At 37.8% G+C, this 18,975-nt stretch overlaps 1 protein-coding gene across 1 annotated transcript in view; it reads right to left on the reverse strand.

Moving 5' to 3' along the window:
- CAPN1 (calpain 1) overlaps nucleotides 1-18,975 on the reverse strand; it is a gene marked incomplete in the record, with an annotated part of 860,468 nt that overhangs the window by 78,278 nt on the left and 763,215 nt on the right. The window contains 1 exon segment of the mRNA XM_044075847.1: nucleotides 9,929-9,987. Within this exon segment, the coding sequence (XP_043931782.1) occupies nucleotides 9,929-9,987 (59 nt within the window).

The following is an 18,975-nucleotide window of genomic DNA, read 5'->3' on the forward strand; positions in this document are numbered from 1 at the left end:
TGTGCTCTTCAAAACATGCAGAACAGAGCAGTTACATTGTTGAAAGCTTAACAGTTTATCTTGAAGTAACCGGGCAGGTACAAAAAAAGAGAAAAGCCCATCTCCTCTTTCAATAATTATTGCTGCTTTAACTTAACTTTGCTAAAACTGTGTATTAAATGGCATGATTGGAAATATAAGATTCAGGAAGTCCATGAATAATTAGTTTACCCCTCTGGCTTCAAGCCCCCAGGTTTACTACTACTTCATGAAACTACAAAATGAATTAGGAATTTTTCAACAAAGCTGCATCCACAGTTGTTGATTCAGTATTACCAATGTCGTAATCAGGTCAGATATTGTAGTTTTAGTTTCCAAATAGTGTGCAAGGTGTTGAGGTACTAATTCAGAGATGTAGAGTAAGGACTTTTAAAGTCTGCACATTTAAATTTTTTACAGCTCTCGTCTCTTTCCCTTTTGTAGAGTACCTTAATGAATTTGGTTCATTCTGAGTTCCATTACAAGTATTGTTGTTGTTGGGGCTGTTCTCTGTTTATTTAGTAGAATGTCAATCCAGTCTTGCATCTTTTATTAGATACTTAAGTGGAATGGTGTTTGAAAACTTGGTATTACAACCAGTTAAGAATACATACTTGGTGATCCAAAATTATTTTTGTGAGTATAAAGAGTCCCCTTTCTGCAATCAAGCAAAAGAAAGTGAAAATATCTCAACTTACCACCATCTTGGAAATTCTGTGCACTATGACTTTCAAAAAATACCATGTAGCATCACAGAGTAGGCTGTGGGTTACATACATTAGTCAGAATTTAACTGGCCCAAAAGAAAACAAAATTAAGCATTATGCATAAGGATGCCAGTTGAGAAAATGGTCTGTGGTCATTGGCAGTTAAAAGGTTACCAGCCTTAGAACTAGAATGAAAGCAGCTAATTTCCGGAAATCAGGGTAAGTACTGGTGAAAAAGGACAGACTAAAACACAAGATAAAAAGGCCAAGAAAATATGCGGCAGCATGCTGCAAGAAAGGTAGGGTGCAGGCCCATCAACACTGAATCCATTGTTGAGAAGCAATTTATTTACCTTCTTCTGACGTGACTTTCTGAAATTAAAGTGGGGGTGGGGTGGACACATCTACACCAGAGAATGTTTAAATAGTGTTAATGGTATGAAGTGCATGTAGACCGTAACCGTTAGACTCACTACAACTGCACCACGAATGGAGAGAAAAAAACAGCATTTTACGTATACACACCACACATATATATATATATATATATATATATATATATATATATATACACACACACACACACACACATGCACATTAAAACAGTTGTTTATTTAAGAAAAGGAAAATCATTCAATTAAAAGTCTTAGAAGCAACAAGTAATAAAAAAAATTATTGTTAGATCGATACTGATAATAAAGCTAGTTTCTGTATTTTATAACGTAATGATTTCGAACCCTAAACAGCTATTTTTCAGTTTAAATACTAGTCTACAAGCCTTTCTAAAAATTATTTAAACTTAAACATTTTACAATGACAAAAGTGTAGAAATTATTGCATACTATACAGCTATTTGGTAGAGTAAACTGCACCCAGTTTATGATTTCAACAAAATAGGTATCACATCCTCAACTAATCATCCTATGGAATGAAAATACAATGTTTATGTAGAATTTAATGTAGAGACCAAGATGGCCTGCTATATCTGATCTTCAAACCAACTCAGGAGTTTCAAGCTTATAGCTATTAAAAGGAAATGTATTTTAATGGAACTTGGTCTGACCTATTGATACAAATGCAATTTTGAGTAACTTTTACATTTCTATGACTGGATGTTGAAATACTTGGAACCCCTGGGAAGCACAGAGTTATTATACGCTGCACTTATGAAGATGGTTCATAGTGAAGAAAACAATTTCCAGTACCATCCCAACTGTGGTATCAGCCGTTCTATGGCATAGTTTCTTCTACAGTGACAAAGTATAATTTTCAAACTTTTTATTTTTATTCATAAAATCATGATTCAACCCATTCGCAATCAGACATTGTAATGGCATTAGGAAACCTAAAAATAAAACTATATATATTTTGAAACATTAAAACAAGTATAGTATTTTTTCCTGATAATCATATTCTAAAGAAAAACATAATTCTACACTCAAATAATACATTCTGTTTCATAGGCTGGAAAGCGAATGTAATGGCGTTTCAAGGGTAACTGAGATACTCTGCAATATATTTAACTTTCAAAAGACTACAGATTTTTGCTTTTATAAACAAACAGACAAATATTAAGAGTGACCATTTTTGTTAATTCTGCTTTTGTTTAGAATATGATTATCAGAAAAAAATACATTTGTTTAATGTTTCAAAATATGTATATATTTTTTTAGGTTTCCTAATATCATTACAATGTCTGATTGCTAATAGGTTGACTCATAATTTTGTCAATAAAAAAAATAAAGTGAAAATTGTGCTTTGTCACTATAAAAGAAACTATGCCATAGAATGATACCACATTTGGGATAGTACTGGAAATTGTTTTCTTCACTATGAACCAACATCGTAAGTGCTACACACAAAAACTCTCTGCTTCCCAGGGGTGTCAAGTATTTTGCTCAAAATATGATAAATACATATTTAAAAAAAACTACAGTACAATAATTAAATGTATATGTATTCATCCTAACAATTCATAAAGTCAGATCTCTAAAACACCAATGATGCTTGATCACTTTTATCTTGCTAAGTAAAACAAACAAAAGACAGTTGTGCCAGAGAAATGGGTCTTATAGTATCCAAACTGAAATAAAAAGTCAAATAAAACACAAAATCAATTTTATAAGGGGCAAAAATGTCCATTAGTGCACCAAAAGACTTGAGAAGACTACCTGTACACTTCTGCTTCAAAGAGAAGATTTATGAGGTGCATTTTTGCAATTATCCATGTTATTAACCTATTACTTAACTGTAGCCACAGGCTAATGTACAGTACAATATACCACCTGCACATTTGTAAAAATTGTAAAATCTAGACTTTTACCTCCCCTGTAGTTACTAATAAGTTATGCTAAAATGTACATCCGGGCATCCAGCCACCTTCCATATACCTACAGTGGACAAAGTTTACACACCCCTGTTAAAATGCCAGTTTTTTCTGATATAAAAAATGAGACCACAATAAATAATTTCAAAACTTTTCCCACCTTTAATGTGTCCTATAACCTGTACAATTCAATTGAAAAACAAATCTGTTAGGGAAAAAATATAAAAAATAAAAAATGCATAATATACTGGTTGCATAAGCGTGCACACCCTTAAACTAATACTTTGTTGTGTGTGCCCACCCTCAAACGAATACTTTGTTGAAGCAACGTTTGATTTAATTACAGCATTCAGTCTTCTTGGGTACACACCTGCCATCAATTAAAGAGACTGATTAACCCCAAATAAAGTTCATCTGTCCAAGTAGGATTCTCCTGACATTTATTCAGTTGCCTGCTACAGCAAAAGCCATGGTTCGCAGAGAACTTACAAAGCATCAAAGGGATCTCATTGCTGAAAGGTATCAGACAGGAGAAGGGTACAAAAAAATTTTCACAGCATTGGATATACCATGGAATACAGTGAAGAGTCATAAAAACGTGGAGAAACTATGGGGCAACAGTGATGTTGCAAAGAACTGGACATCCCTCCAAAATTGATGAAAAGACGAGACAAAAATGGGTCAGGGATGCTGCCAAGAGACCTACAGCAGCACTGAAGGAGCTGCAGGAATTTCTGGCAAGTACTGGCTGTGTACTACATGTGACAACAATCTCCCGTATTCTCCATATGTCTGTACTATGAGGTAGGGTTGCAAGACGGAAACCTTTTCTTACACAGAAAAACATCCAGACCCAGCTAAAATTTGCAAAATAAATCAAGTCTCCCAAAAGCATGTGGGAAAATTTGTTGTTGTCTGATGAGACCAAGTTTGTACATTTTGGCCACAATACCAAAAGGTACAGCTGGCACAACACTTTGCATCACCAAAAGAACACCATCCCCACTGTGAAGCATGGTGGTGGCAGTATCATGCTTTGGGTTTGCTTTTCTTTAGCTGGAACTGGGGCTTTAGCCAAGGTGGAGAGAATTATGAACAGTTCCAAATACCAGTCCCTTTTGGCCCAAAACCTTCAGGCGTCTGCTAGAAAGCTGAAGATGAAGAGGAATTTCACCGTTCAACACAACAATGACTCCAAGCATACTTCCAAATTAACAAAAGAATGGCTTCACCAGAAAAAATTTTAAGTTTTGGAATGGCCCAGCCAGAGCCCAGACCTAAAGCTAATAGAAAATCTGTGAGGTGACCTGAAGAGGGCTGTGCACAAGAGATACCCTCACAATCTGACAGATTTGGAGCCCTTTTGCAAGGAAGAATGAGCAAATATTGCCAAGTCAAGATATGCCATGCTGATAGACTCCTACCCAAGAAGATTGAATGCTGTAATTAAATCAAAAGGAGCTATAACAAAGTATTAGTTTAAGGCTGTGCACACACAACAAACTATTAGTTTAAAGGTGTGCACACTTATGCAACCAGTGTATTGTATGTTTTTTATTTTTTATATTTCCCCTAACAGATCTGTTTTTCAATTGAATTATAAAGGTTATAGTAACATTAAATGTAGGAAAAGTTTTGAAATGATTTACTTAGTCTCATTTTTTTATATCTCAAAAACTTGGCATTTTAACAGGTGTGTAAACTTTTTATATCCACTGTATGTAACAGTTTTATTTATCCTTTGTTGACCATATTAGTTCCAACTAGGCTTGGAAGACTCTTTACAGGGTAGAAGGTGGTATTTATATTACTAGGAGAAATTTGATCACGACACAGAGGAACTACCCCCTACTCTTATTGATAGGTGTTATGGGATCTTTTACATCCACCTGAGCTACCACCAACTCAGATAGATGGGGCCTTAGTTTTAACATCTCATCTGAAGCACGACACACACAGGAATGTACCATTCTCTTATGCTGCAGCCGCACTGCAGTGGCAGCAATTCATCTACCTGGTGTGGGAATAGAACCCACAGCCTTTTGCACTAACGGCAAGTCTGCTACCTGTTGCATCACTGATGAATGCCTGAATGAGTGACTAGCAACTTCATATGGATGTTTTTCAGTCTTACTATAACTCTCACCATTTGCTTTGTATGATTTATTTTGATTATCTGTTTGTGCAGTGTTTGTATTCCTTTTTTTTTTTTTCAAATGCATGCTACAACCACTAACTGCATATGCAGTTATGAACATTTATGCACCTTCTAAGCAGTATCCTCAAAATTGTTTATAAATCACATGTCACAGTCAAAACTTTTCTCTAACCAGGTCTACTCAGTATCCTTGGGTACAACTCTCCGATCAATGTTGACAAAAAGGTGCACACAAAAAGATCAGTGGAATCTTCACTTCCTCACTAGAGCTGATACAAAAGAAGTGATCATATGAAGGTTACTACCCAGTCCTGGGTGCAAGACAGCAGGTTCAGACTCCTGCTGAACTCAGTTTGCAATGACTGGAGCTCCAGCAGGTTTCTACATAATAAATTATTTTACATGGACTGGAGCTCAGAAGTGTCTTCAGCTATGCATGCTTATGGAGCAGTGCTGACACAATTGTGAGGTGACACCTGGTTAGGAGAGATGCCCCACATGACTGCCTTAGCAGAAACTGGCCTAGATCACAGCTTATGTTAAGGCTGTGATACTTTTCAATGATGTGTCTACTACTTCAGGTCACGATTTCTCAAATCCTCTGCAAAGAAACTCCTCTGAAGGTGTTAGATGAAGCAACAAGTGCTGTAGCAGAGTGAATATTAACAGGCCCTGGTAAAAGCTCAGGACCCAGGGTATAACAAAAGATAATGCAACTTAATAACCAGGCCAAGAAAGTTTGTTTAGTGATGGTTCTTCTTTAACAATCCATACCAAAAGAAGCCAAAAAGGTGTTATGTCCGGCAAGTCCGATATGTCCAAGTAACAGAACACTTGAAGGGTCACTAAGCATTCAGCCCGAGAAAAAGAACTTCTGTTACATTCACATGTTTCAGGAAATCATACTGTAAATTAACAAACTAGTTCAAAGTATGTTTAGACAAAACTTCAAAAAGAAACCTCTGATTATCTGATTAGTCCGTAGGGATATTCTTTCACTATAGAAGTGCAAGTCAGGCTCTTTATTCCAGAAAGCATGATGTTATAAAATCATTTGGCCCAAGTAATGTCAACCAGACTGCCTTCTGTACCAGATGCATCAAGGAAGTGGAAGATGTTTGTGAACTAAAATGAGATGCCATAGGGGGCAGGAAAATTAACTGGGCATTTGAAATGTATGATATCCTCAAGACTGACCTTGTGGCAGATAAGTGGACCAGTGTTTTATCTGTAAGTGGTTCAGAATGTACGAACAGAGTAACGATAAATGTTAACAAAAGAATAATGCAGATCCACAGTTGCTAAAGAGAGGTGGTAATGTAGAATTTTAGAGTCTGGGCATGGAAAAAGACTAGAGATTTCTGTACCAGCTCCAGATAAAAGTGTTTTCATCTGACAGAATAGGTAGACCTAGTGAAATCTTTCCTAAATGCTAAAACAAACCTTGAAATCTTCTCTAAAATGCCAAACCAATACATGTATATGTTTACTACCAAGTACAACAATGCAGTGGAATGTGATTTAATGGAGTAGCACAGGTAGGTTTCAAAATCTCCCTGGAAATCCTTGAAAGTGATGGGAGGGATGGGCATGCAAAAATGGTGGACAGTAAAAAACAGGCCTGCCTCAGCCAAAGTATTAGCCAAGTGAATCCTACTAAACTCTCACAACTTCTTTCTGGATCCAAGGACATAGAGGAAAGGTATAGACAAACCACTCTTTCTGTAATGGTAACAACACATCTGAGCAATGCCGGTGATGCAGTGCAGCATGTTTATAACATGGTTAAGCATCTGTTATAACTTACCCGGAGGTTGTGTGATCTCAAAGGAAGTCATATTAAAAGTAAGAGGATGCAGACTGCTTCAGGAGTGCTTGCCCCCCCCCCCCCACCCAATATTACCATTTTAATCTGTGCAGGTATAATTCAAATGCTCAATATCGATATATGCAGGTGAGTTATTCTAGTCCTGGTATTTGACCAAAATGCCCCATTTTAAGAGAGTGAACACTTGGTAGCTTTGTGTTGTCTCTAGTTGTGAAGAGGTCAACATTTGGTTGACCAGTGATGAGATGGGGAAGGGTTATCAGCTTCTATTCAAAGAATCTACCATAGAGGTGGAAGCATGCAGTGGGGGCATCCAGCTGCCCTTTGCACTCATGAAGTTAGGTATCGCTGGTCAGGCACTCTTCAGGGGACAGACATTGCCTGAAGTGACATCCCAGGAGCTACTGAAGAAATGTCCAGCACCATTATTTGACTGCAGACTGTCTACAGTCAGGACAGTATGGGTGATACTATCCAGGCACAAAGTCTGCTGAAAAAAAAAAAACAGATATCTGATGGTCTGTCATGGGCACAAGCATGAGAAATCCCTGGAAATGCTGTCAATATCACATAACGTCGAAGTACTATCCAAGCTTGATGAGAAGGCTGTGCCAACTCGCCTATGTAGTTAGAAACAATGGAATCAAGTTTGGCAAAGGAACAAAAAAAATAAGGGATTTCTAATTCTAGAGAGAGATCCAAGAACAACTGCAGACTGGGAAGACAGAAGTCTGACTCAGGAAACTAAATGTAATACTAAAGTGAAAGCCTTGTAACATGCTCTGTCTTCGTTATAATGTTATCCTTAGATGCAGACTCAGACAAGGAAAGGTATACATTTTACAGCTTCAAAGTCAAGATGCTATAGATACGAAACACTTCAATGAAAATATGAATGCAGATGTGAAACTAGAGGTTAATTTTCTGAGCTGATGACAGTGACACACACCAGAATGTTAAGGACTTCCAGTGGACAGGATGAATCATCATGTCACTATGAGAAACATTCATCATTTCTAACACGGCATAATGTTACCACCTAATCCAGCCTTGTCATCTTTCTCTCGTCATGAGCAGCAGTCATGCCATGTTGATAATGACGTCACTGAAACTTCCTTAAGCTCCCTCCATGATAAGCCCCACTGATACTGAGATATTCTTCTAGATTTTGGAGATAAAGATGTTCTCTGGCCCATAAATAAGTCACATGTCACTTAAACATGCTCCCTGGAATGGTACTTTGTATACTTTTAAGGTGCCTCTGACTGAGAGTACAGGTACTTCTTTCCTGAAGGAGATGAGTTTTTCAGCTTATGTATTTTTTTTTACTGCAGATGTTCCCAGAGTACTGTCACTCTTAGTTTAAGGATATTCTAATTAAACATTTTGCAGGAAAAACAAACCTTCAGTTAGTGATTGGGACCTAAGCAAATGTCATAAAGTGTACATTCATCTCATGAAGTTAAACTGCAACACTTGTGAAATAGCAGACGGGACGAAACTGCAGTCCCTGTTTAGCAATCAAAACTGTTATAGAGAAGTATTACAAGTAATACTATGGGTGACGAAGGCTGCACTGACTTTCATGAGAAAAAGCATTCTAAACCCAAACAAACCCCTACCCTTTGATGTAACAGAAAGGAATTTAAAGGGGGGGGGGCACCCATCTTTGTGTGTCATGTCAACAATGATGAGAGGGTTGAAGCAAAGACAAAGGGAAAAAGTTCTTAATTTAATGAATATACCCTCTGGAGATAAGAGCCAATTTCCATTAACAAAGTCCTTTAAAACCATTTTGAAAGGCTTCCTAGCTAAAAATTTGGCACTATTCTTGCTTACACCCAGGATGAGCTATTTCCCTAAATATGAACAAGCACCTATTAATTTCTTATACCTCCTTACTCTCCCTCCTTCACTCACTTCCTTACTTCAAGCAATTTATCTTACTTGACTCTCTCAGTATGCTATAAACTTTTTTTTCTCTCACTTCATATTGCAATTCATGTTTGTGTAATACTAATTTATCTTTAATTACTCTAAACTGGCTAGGATATCTCTAAATATTAAATAATTATCATATCAGTTGCATCTATTCTTAACCAATGTTTCCATATTATGTCTAATTTGGTATAATTATTTAAAATGTAGATGTTTTTGTATTATTTTTGAAGACTGAAAAATTACTGTTCTTAAAATGTTTTTGTAATACTTTGGAGAATTTTCTCCCTAGGCCTCCACTTAAAATGCACACCAGTCAAACTACCCCAACAATCAAATGTCAGTAAACAAATAAATAAAATCTCTACATAGTGCAGTCACTGCTGACTGCAGCCTTTGAGCTGTTACTATTACTACTTGCATGATGTACTGTCCCCAGTTTATCCTGGAAAGCAGGTCATTAAATAAGTGATCTAACTAAATGTGAACAAAAATAAATAATTTTGTGAAGCATATACTTTCTTGGTCTTCCCCTTATGTCCTGCATGCACTGAATCTTTTACTAACACTATATCCCATTTCTGATTAACACATTTGTTGCTCTTGCATCCTTCCAAATTCACTTTGGAAACATGGTGGTACAATTCTGCACCACCATTTTGATCTTCCAATATACTAACAGACTGAGAATCACTCTGATTTAGTCTGTATTAACACTGCTATGCTGTTGTACTTTCTAATAATCTATTAGCAATATGTTATTACTGGGCAGCACTATGTAATCAGATTGCATATTTTAATGATGACTGCCACCTTTTAAGCAACACATTTTTCAGCCTAAGCTATTTTTAATGATGACTGCCACCTTTTAAGCAACACATTTTTCAGCCTAAGCTATTTTTTATTGCATACTTTAGTACTTGAATGGACAGTGATGTCTTTTTATTTTTTACCTGAAATAAGTTGAACTCCACAATTCCATCTTTGTCAGTGTCCAAGGCTTTGAATGCTCCTAAATTGTAATACAGAAAAAAAAAATCAGTGTCTAGTACCAAACTAGGATAAAGTCAGCAGTAACTTCTATTTCCAACCCAAAATGAAAACTTTTCTTCAACAAATATCCAGTAATTCATTAAATTTTACTTAAAAACATTCTGTAACAGTACTGTACAGAAAATCCATCTAGTGATAACAGAATATTTTAGTCTCTCTATAAAAATGTAATAACTGACAGAAAACTGAATAGAGAAATATTAAAGTAACAATACAATTCTTATTAAATACAAAATCTGTGCCATTAAAAGGAAAATCAGATCCTCAAATTTAATAGATGAGTAGCCTCTTCAGCTTTACTGACATTGATTTAGAAATGTTTACGACACTATTTTCTTCTGGTAATGCAAATGTGTATGTCTGAGATAAAAGTATCTGTAAAGCATGCAGTGCCTGCTTCTTATTGTACCTGGTGTACAGACCGCTAACAAAATGATCACGAGCCTGTAACCTGGAGCTACGGGTAAATGGCGATAAAAGGTACAAAACTTTCTTCACATAATCCTCTTAGATCATGCTTTAATACTAAATGTATCTTTCCTGAGTTTCAGGACCACCAAGAACTGACAGAAAAAGTAGTACAACTGAAATCCTGTTGTCACAGTTGGCTGAGCTCTGGTAGTAACACAGAAAGAGGACTTAACTGATCCAGTGAATTGAAAAAAAAAAAATCATGTAAAAGAATCCAAAAATGATCCAGTTCTGAGAGCTGTGAAAAATGATCCCATCAACACCATCACATAAAAAAAGCAGAAATAAAGAAAAAAATATGAGGCACATACACGCAAATGAACACAGTTTAACACTGCTTTAGCAACAAGCTCCACTACACACACTTTTACATTTTTGCAAATTGTACCAGTTTTATGGGGACACCTGAATTAAAGACATCTCTGAAGACTATGCAGGAGCACCTGGAAGATAAGACGTGTCTTGTTGCTTACCTTGTCATCCGCAGTACTTAAAAGCATCTTTGCCATTGAACACTGTTATAATATATGATAATATTATATTATACATGGTAGGCTTTGCGGCAACAACATGACTGCACTCATTCTCATCTGTATAGACACTTTAATACTAACTCTGGAGGCCTTCAATGACTTTTAAGTGGAATTCCTAAAGAACAACTGATGAAAATGTATCCACTGTTCCATGGTGGCACTCCTTTTGAAAGTTGTAAATTTAGGATACGCTGTACAGACAATTACCTGTAGTAGTTGTCCAAACCATTGCATCATCTCCATCATTCTTCAGTTGTAAACGGTCTTTGCTACGGACTCTTGTTCTTCAGAGTTGACAAAGAAAGAATTTTTAAGACTTACATAGGTAAGACTTGAAATGGGACATACAGGACAGACGGCCAAGGAATCTTGGATGAAAATGCCAGAAGAGTAGTTAATCTTACCAAATGTGTTCAGTGGTTTTGGGCTCCCTGTTTGATAAAACAACAGAATGACAAGGTCTCTCTTAGACATGTACTAGGCTGTGGAAATACCTCTTCCTTAGGTTGTCCAATGATAACCACTTCTGAAGGACCTTTACAGAAAGGGATTCCCTGCATAGCATGAGCTCTTCTACATGAGAAATTACATCCCTAATTACAAGTTCTAAAAAGCAGGACAAATAATTGAGAGAGTCTTACTATATCAGTGAATCCAGTACACAGCCTCTCATTTATGAGCCCTTGATTAGATTCATGCTTTTCATTAACCAAACTTTGACATATTTTTAGAAGACTGGTAGTCTGGGTTACATAGTGGCCTGTTCTGATGCATGCTATAATGTCTTGCACTGTACACATAATCATGATCATCTCCCAAGCCCACTTCTTCCCCCAACCAGTAGTGATCACCATCCTGCAAACCAAGAAACACTGGATATTGGAAACCAACAGTGCTGACAAGTAAAATACCAGAAGTACTTACCCTTTTTATACAGAAGTCCAACAGCTGAAACTGGATGGCGGGGGACTGGTGGAAGGGTATTCTTGCCCCATAATGGAGGGTTCTTTTGTAGATAAGCTGATTTTTTAAGAATATACATTTACACCAAACATCAGTGACTCTCCTTGATCACCCCTTGGCTGTGCTGAATACCAAACTGTATTTGTTTACTGAAATATTTGTTAACTGGGTGGGTCAGCTGTTCCAAATGTCCCTTTTTTGCTTTGAGCTAAGCCAGAGGCATACTGTGCAAGCATATACAGATCGGTACATTTACAGCATGTAAACAGATAATCTACAACTTCAGTGGCATGGCATTTAGCAGCAGTATGGCACCAGCTATGATTGTACATAAGTTATAAACAGGTGAGTGTATTATATAGTGCAATGGAATGTTTCAAAGAAATGCTGCAATAACGGATCCACATAGTTATATGGAGGTTAGATACATATTACACAACATGGCTGATACAAGCTTGAAGCAGCCGAAGATAGCGTAATGACCAGGGATGAGAAGGTTTAATCCTCAAGTACAACTATGCCAAGACCTATCTTTTGCAATTATAGCCTAGAAAATAATGCACAAAAAATGTGTGCCAAAAACCAAGTAGCAGTGACACACAATGCCTGCATGATGAATATTCTTGAAGCAAACACTGGAGACAGCCTCTCCTGAAGTGGGCGTTAACTGTACCTCATTAGTTGCCTGATGACAAAAAAAGCAATGCGTATAACAATCCACTTGAAAATGCCTGTTTGGCTACTGCAAGGTCTTCTCTCTCTTAAGCAAAGAAAATGAACAGCTGGTTTACCTTCCTAAATGCATTTGACCGCTTCATTTAAAACAAAGCTAAAGTGGGCATCCGGGGTAAGAAGGGACCTCCCTTCCGTGGTATCTTCCCATGTAAATAAAAGAAGGAAATGAAAGTTCTGGTTCATGGATGACAGAGGAGCCTCTTTTAGGGGAAAAAAAACTAGCTTAAGAGACACTGGCTGCCTTCCCTATCAGGGATTCCTACCAACAGTATTGGCAAAAAGAAAGGAATGGGGGAGTGCCAAGTGAAAGACCAGTTTTTTAGTCAAGTCTACAACAGAAGCTGCCATTAAAAAATAAGGATAATTAGTAGTGCATATAAAATATTGTATAACTGTACGAATTAACCAGAGGTTTGATAAGACAGGGAAGAGGTACTGGAATGGCAATTTACAAAGGAACAATGGAAGGACATTTGAACGGCTCCCAAGTATGCAAAAAATATCCAGAAGGTTTACGATTTTTGCTTGGAAGTCTTTGCGTAGGTATTTTTTACACCAGAAGACTTCAGAGAGATTTTTCCTCAGGTAGATAGAAAATGCTGGTAGTGTGATGGATGAGAGAGAGGTAACTGGGTACAACTTCTGTGAATGTAACGAGTTAGTAGATTTTAAAAATTCCCTACAAAGTACTCTGTCAGAACTGCTGGAGTGGTGAAATGGCTGTAACTAAGGAAATGATTTGTTGAGCTGGGACGCAATCTCAACTATAAATACATAGTAAGGTCGCACGAAGTTTAATGCTAATGGTTGTCAAAAAAAGAATTACTGGCAACTGGAATCAAAAATCAAAACTAAAAATAATGGAAGTACTGAATACTGTAAAGGAGATAAAAGAACTACAGAGGGAAGGAGCAAATTACAGAGAAGTAAATGGAATTTGTGGGAACAATGCATGCTTGAAGTGAGGCTTAAGTTAAAGCACGACTGAGCAATTTATGTTGCAGTGAATGATTGTTACAAAGACAGAAAACATTTGTATAGTATAATATACAAATATGAAAACATGTTAATATTGTTTGTTCTCTTTTTTATTAATGTAAGTGTGGCTACGTCTTAAGCGATCATTTAATAAAGGTGTTTAAAAAACTGAGACAATCAATTCTTCATAAAAGACCAGCTATGCTTCCATAAGCATGACATCCTGAATTTCTGAGATCCTACATGTGGCCATCAGCAAGAAAGTTTTACAAAATCTCACTTCAGTGTCACTGAACTAGCAAGTTCAAATATCAGATGGGCAAGCCTGTCATTCATGAATTACAGCCCCAACAGAGTAGAAGGCATCTTCAAAGGAGGATACAAATGCAGCACTCAATCCTGTACCTCTCTAGGGAACAAACAACTACCACCTACATTATGCCAGTGACATAACTGAGGCCCAAAACAGAAATGTGTCTAAGACAGGCCAGACTTACCAGAAAGCTGTTGACTGGATGGTATCAGGTATCTATCTACCCAAACCGACAGCTGTTTGACTTGCAGGCATAGGCCTACCAAGTGAGAGGTTTCCCAGCAGTTTCTGATACTACAGCTGGAAGATCTGGTTGAACTGTGGTGTTGACACCAGGAACCAGGCCCTGAAGTAGAGCTGGCTGTCACCCTAGCCATGGCACACATCCTAGGACTAGGCCAGTGGCCTGTACTGATTACACCAAGAGCCAGACCTAGAAGTGGAGCTGTGTCACCTCAGCCACAGCACACATCCAACCCAGGCCCTGAGGTGGAACTTGCTGTCATCCCAGCCACAGCACACATCCTAGGACTGGGGCAGTGGCGTGTACCAATTACAACAGGACTCAAGCCCTAAGGTGGAGCTGGCTGTCACCCCATCCACAGCACACATCCAATCCAGGACCTGAGGTGGAACTTGCTGTCATCCCAGCCAAACCACACATCCTAGGACTGGGATAGTGGCCTGTACTGCTAGAGACATTAGGGCCTAAAGCCATGCCAAAGTTTTCTATTTCATCTCTGGACAATGTGAGGAGTTATGGAATTACATAATTTGCATAGCAATATCCATAACATTCAGTACAGAAGATGTCCTCGGCTACCTCCCCTGTTCCTTGCTGCACTGAGCAAAATATGGGGAATACAACATTCTCCTAATATTAGACAGACTGATCTCTAACACCTCATGTATAGAAGACACAGCTGAAGCAGTAAGTCCCAACTCACAGCTTCAAGAAAGGACTGGAGGGGCAGCTCACACAAGCCACCATTCATTCAATTTCATGCAGGAAAAAGATGAGACGTACCACCAAGGCTGCCATGAGACAAATACATCACGTTAAAAAACAAATTCTTTAATGTAAACAGTAAAAATCCAAGTAGGATAAAACAAAGTTCTAGGGTGGAGAGCCCAGGTGAGCTCCTCAATTTGCAAGTGAGGGATCTACTATCAAACTCTGTGACTGGTTCAGCTGCATAAAGGGAAGGTCCACTTGAAGACTGAGAGGTAATACACAATCATTCCAGAGCCCGCTGACACAAGTTTGATGACAGAAAAAGGTACCTGAGTGGGTGGGGATTTGAAGCCACTGAAACCTTACAGGCCATTAAAGATTTGCATCTTCAAGCAGGCAACTAGCATCACGAAGACAGTGACAGCCATTAGGCCTAGAAAACCAAAGAAGCTCACACCTGGGCTTTGGGCTGTAACTGAACCCAAGCTGCCAATGTCATAACTTCCTTATCTGACTCCAAAGGCAGGAATGGATGGTACTTTGGAACCTGAACTGCAATGAGAGTGGACTTCTCTCAATTAACTGCCATACCCCAGACAGCGAAGTACCAAAGGGACACTTCCAAGATGCTCTGTAATAGGGTTACCAAGTCACCTAGGTAAGGGAATAACATGGGGATCATCTTCATGCAATGTCTCAGTCACTAAGGCCAATGCCATGACAATGACCCGAGGCACTGTAGAAAGCCTCTCCCACTCACTTCATAGTTAATACATAAATGTAATGTAACATCTCTCACACACACACCTCAGACATTACATACACACACATACATGACCCCCTAACAAAAAAACAGCCCTTTCCAATTAGATCAATCTCCTAGAAACAAAATATGTCCACATCAAAGTAAAACAATTAAAATAATTACAAATATAACAGCAACTCCAAATAGCCAACTGTGAAATGACATTATTGGTGGAAGGTACTCAAATTTAAATCAATTAAAACAAAAACATCTGAGCTATAAAGCTAAACAAATCCCAATATAACCCTTACTACCTTTATAATGTGCACACTACAAAAAGTGCATCACAACAAGAATAGAAAATTGCCTACAAGACAATCAGTTCATTAAAACCTGATGCAACTACTTACAATAGAATGTATGCCACTGAAGTCAATGGGAAACATTAACAAACACAGAAAAACAAAAATGGGTATATGGAATATGTGACAGGTCTGGTTTGTGCAATACAGGAAATATCTTGAAGTGCAGTGGCAAAGGAACTTTGTTCATGACTACAGGCATAGACTGTCATCAAGAAACACATTCCCTAAGCCTGCTGTGCAAGACGTTTCATATTACACACACCAGGCAGCACCACATATGTATTCTTTTTCATATGTTCTTTTCATGAAAAAGCAAAATACTGAACTCCAAATGATCAAGCACAAACGCTCCCCTGACCCCCATGTACTCCTCCCACAACCCCTGCTAATTATATATATATATATATATATATATATATATATATATATATATATACATCTATATATCTATATATATATATATATATATATATATGTATATATCTCTCTCTCTCTCTCTATATATATATATATATATATAAACTATAAGATCACACTACAGTGGGTAAAGGGCAAATTCCCGGATGCCCACTGTGTAGCACAATCATACATAAAAAAAAAGCCAGCTTGTGAGATCAGCTGAACTTTGGATAACACAAGCAGGCTGCTCTTCCTTTCGAACAAAGTAATGCCAACCAGACACAGATGCACAGACACACAAACTACACCTACCTCCTATTACTCCATCTTATTACCATGCAGTGAAACAATACCCTACTACTAATCCTTTCCAAAGCACTACTGACAGAAGCGCTTGGATAAGGATGGTTTTTGGAAAGCCAGAATTTGCAGGACAAGGAACATTACTCATTGGGGTCATCAAAAAGCAGCAAAGTTAAGACTGGTTTTCTGAATGGACCTCTTTCATTAGACCAGGGAGTCACACATTAGGCAGTGTGTGTAATGTGCACAAAAGTCATTCAGAACTTTTTCATCTGTGGCCACTCTAATGCTTTTATTGTCCACTTCTCCTTTCCTTACTTTGTTGATGATAGTAAAACATTCTTCAAAATGCATCCTGCACTACAACCTAGCTGATTTATAAAAAGACCCACTTTTGAAAGGCCATTTGCAAATAGCCAACAGCTAGTTACACAACTGTACTTTTTCATTGGGAGGTAGTAACTTACCATAAACAACATATGTCCTACTGATCACTGTTGTAGTATTCCTAATATATGGGATATCATCACTGTCATCCAGCCGAGGTACCAAACCTTTATCTTCCCAGGTTCATACGTCCAGTGTGTGTGTGACTTCAGCTCGCAAATGTAGACGAAAATAGGCAGACATACAAACTTCGACACCCACCCCTCCAAGTCCCACTAACACAACTTTGTTTTCTTTTGAGCCAGTTCCCATTACTTACATCAAATCTCTGCTACTCAAGCTAAAACCTTGCTCTCCTTCCACTGACAATCTATCTCCTACATTCCTCAAACTTGCTGCTGACTCAATTGCCTATCCTATATCTATACTAATTAATCTATCTGTTCTGAAATCAACTGTCCCCACCCTTTGGAAATCTTTCTTCACTATCCCTCTTCATAAAGGTGGAAACTCCACTGATCCCTCAAACTACCGACCCATTGCCATTCTGTCCCCCCTCTCCAAGATATTAGAAAAATGTATTCACTCACAGCTTCTCAATCACCTCCTCACACACCACTTACTTACCCCTACCCAACATGGATTCCGTCCTCATCACAGCACCACCACTGCCCTCCTCTCCTTCACTCATATCATTGCAGAGGCCCTAGACAACAATAAACTCATTTCCTGTCTCTTCCTAGATCTCTCCAAAGCCTTTGATACTGTCTCTCATCCTCTACTACTATCCAAACTCGCAAATCTCCACCTGTCCCCCTCCAAACTTGCCTGGATTAATAGTTACCTATCTGGCAGGGAACAATCTGTCAAATGGCTCTCATCCTCCTCACCTTTCCTTCCCGTCTCACTGGTGTTCCCCAAGGCTCTATCTTGGGACCCCTTTTATGTAACATCTTCACCAATGATCTTTACACCTCATGCAAAGAATCCTCCCTTATTCAGTATGCCGATGACTCCACACACATATATATATATATATATATATATATATATATATATATATATATATATATATATATATATGTTAGTCATTTGCCTGAGGTGTATTTCATTGTAATTTCAATACAGATTGCATTTCTGTGAACTGTTGGAAAACTGATGACTTGCTGTGCAGAGTTGGAATCTTATTTCAAACTGATAAGTACACATTTTACCACTTTAACTTGCACTGTGTTGCATTTATATACTTGCATATTATTTATAGTGGTGCTGTATTGTTTCTGTCTCTTTTGTCTCCACTGCGTTTCTGCCACCCACCCTCCCTGTTCTTGTCTTGGTGTTAATCTTGGTGACTTTGAAACTGCCCGCCCCTCTTGTAAGTTTGTATTTGGATACTCCTTTTGGGCCTATCTCATTTGCTCAGTCAACTGAGTGCAGTGAGATCATAGGCATTCCTACTGTGTACAAAGAGAGCATTTGAGAAAGGCAATCCCTGTAGCCTCTTAATCCTGCTGTGTTCCCTCCCTCAAAAAAAAAAAAAAAAAAAAAAATATATATATATATATATATATATATATATATATATATATGTTCAGCTGCTTTTACTGTAACTGTCTTAGTTGCTTATATATATATATATATATATATATATTCAGCTGCTTTTACTGTAACTGTCTTAGTTGCTGTTCTGCGGGCTATCTCTTCAGTTCTTACTCTGCACTTATTACTGCTTGTTAGTAGCCTTCTAATTTAATGCCTTCTGCGCTTGTTTTTTAGTCATTTGTTAATTTAATTGCATTT

The sequence above is a fragment of the Protopterus annectens genome, chromosome 6.part1, assembly GCF_019279795.1.
Source record: "Protopterus annectens isolate FY-2018-M chromosome 6.part1, PAN1.0, whole genome shotgun sequence".
In the NCBI taxonomy this organism is placed as follows: domain Eukaryota; kingdom Metazoa; phylum Chordata; order Ceratodontiformes; family Protopteridae; genus Protopterus; species Protopterus annectens.